This window comes from Nicotiana tomentosiformis, chromosome 8 (assembly GCF_000390325.3).
Source record: "Nicotiana tomentosiformis chromosome 8, ASM39032v3, whole genome shotgun sequence".
In the NCBI taxonomy this organism is placed as follows: Eukaryota; Viridiplantae; Streptophyta; class Magnoliopsida; order Solanales; family Solanaceae; genus Nicotiana; species Nicotiana tomentosiformis.
Window position 1 is genome coordinate 113,823,368 of NC_090819.1, and position 1,162 is coordinate 113,824,529.

The 1,162-nt window shown below is 48.5% G+C and overlaps 1 protein-coding gene across 1 annotated transcript; it reads right to left on the bottom strand.

Annotated features, from left to right (window-relative positions):
• Positions 1 to 262: 262 nt before the first annotated feature.
• Positions 263 to 766, bottom strand: LOC138898011 (uncharacterized). The gene has a single exon (XM_070184042.1). It carries the CDS (start codon positions 764 to 766, stop codon positions 263 to 265), a length of 504 nt encoding a protein of 167 aa, XP_070040143.1.
• Positions 767 to 1,162: the final 396 nt, after the last annotated feature.

Below are 1,162 nucleotides of genomic sequence, written 5' to 3' on the forward strand. Positions count from 1 at the left end.
AACAAATGCGTTAAAGGCCCCTACTTGTTCTGCGCCGACTGAGTCGTCCTGATCTGACTCATCATCGTCAACAGTTTGTTGAGCATTGATTTGGGTATTAGGGCATTGATTGTTCCAATGTTCCCCGCCGCAATGACGGCATTCTGATGGGGTCTTTCTCCCCTGATTATTGTTGACTGATGCAGCATTGTTGCTGCTTGAGGAAGGAGTCTTAGATTTGGATGCACCTCGATCTCCCCTGTTTCTGTTGGGGCCACCGTTGCTAGGTTCCCCGGACAGGCGGTTGGGGCCTGTCCTTCTGAGTTTCCAACTGATAATCCTCAAGGCACTGTGCAACTTGAATAGCCTTTGGCAGGGTATCTACCCATTGTCTTTGCAGTTCCATACGAGCATAAGGTTTCAAACCTTCTATGAATGCGAACAGTTTGTCTTTGTCCCCCATATCCTGTATGTTTAGCATGAGTGTAGAGAATTCACGCACGTAGTCCCGCACCAACCTGGTGTGGCGGAGTTCACGCAACTTTCTCCGTGCATTATATTCCATATTTTCGGGGAAGAACTGCAGGCGTATGGCGGCCTTCAGTTCTGCCCATGTTTGGAGAGTATCTTCACCGGCCCTGATGACTTCGTATTTGCCTCGCCACCAGAGTTTTGCATCACCTTGAAGATACATGGCAGCAGTTGCTACTTTCTTGGATTCCTCCAACTGTCCAACAGCATCAAAGTATTGTTCGATGTCGAAGATGAAGTTTTCCTTCTTTAGCATCCCGGGCTCCGTTGTATGGTTTGGGCTCCGGAATTTTCAACTTTTGTGGCATGGGGGCGATGTTTATGGCACCCCTGATTTGGTTTTCACCTCCTTTGAGCAGGCTTTGAAGGGCAGCATTGACAACATTGAGGTGGCCTTTCAAGTTGTCTATGATTTGTTGCATGACAGTCAGTCTGTCTGCCTCTAGTTCCCGATGGGCTAAATCCTCGGCACGCTCCTATTGGAGGTCCTCGAATTTGCCATGAATTTTGGTTGCCTCAACGGCAGCCGTTTACCAGTCTTCCTTAGAGTCTCGACTGATGTTTGCTATGTCAATTTTTGCCTACCGCATTCTGCGGTCCAGGCCGTCCAACCTTTGCACAAGGCTGGATTTTAGATCATGCAACGTATCCA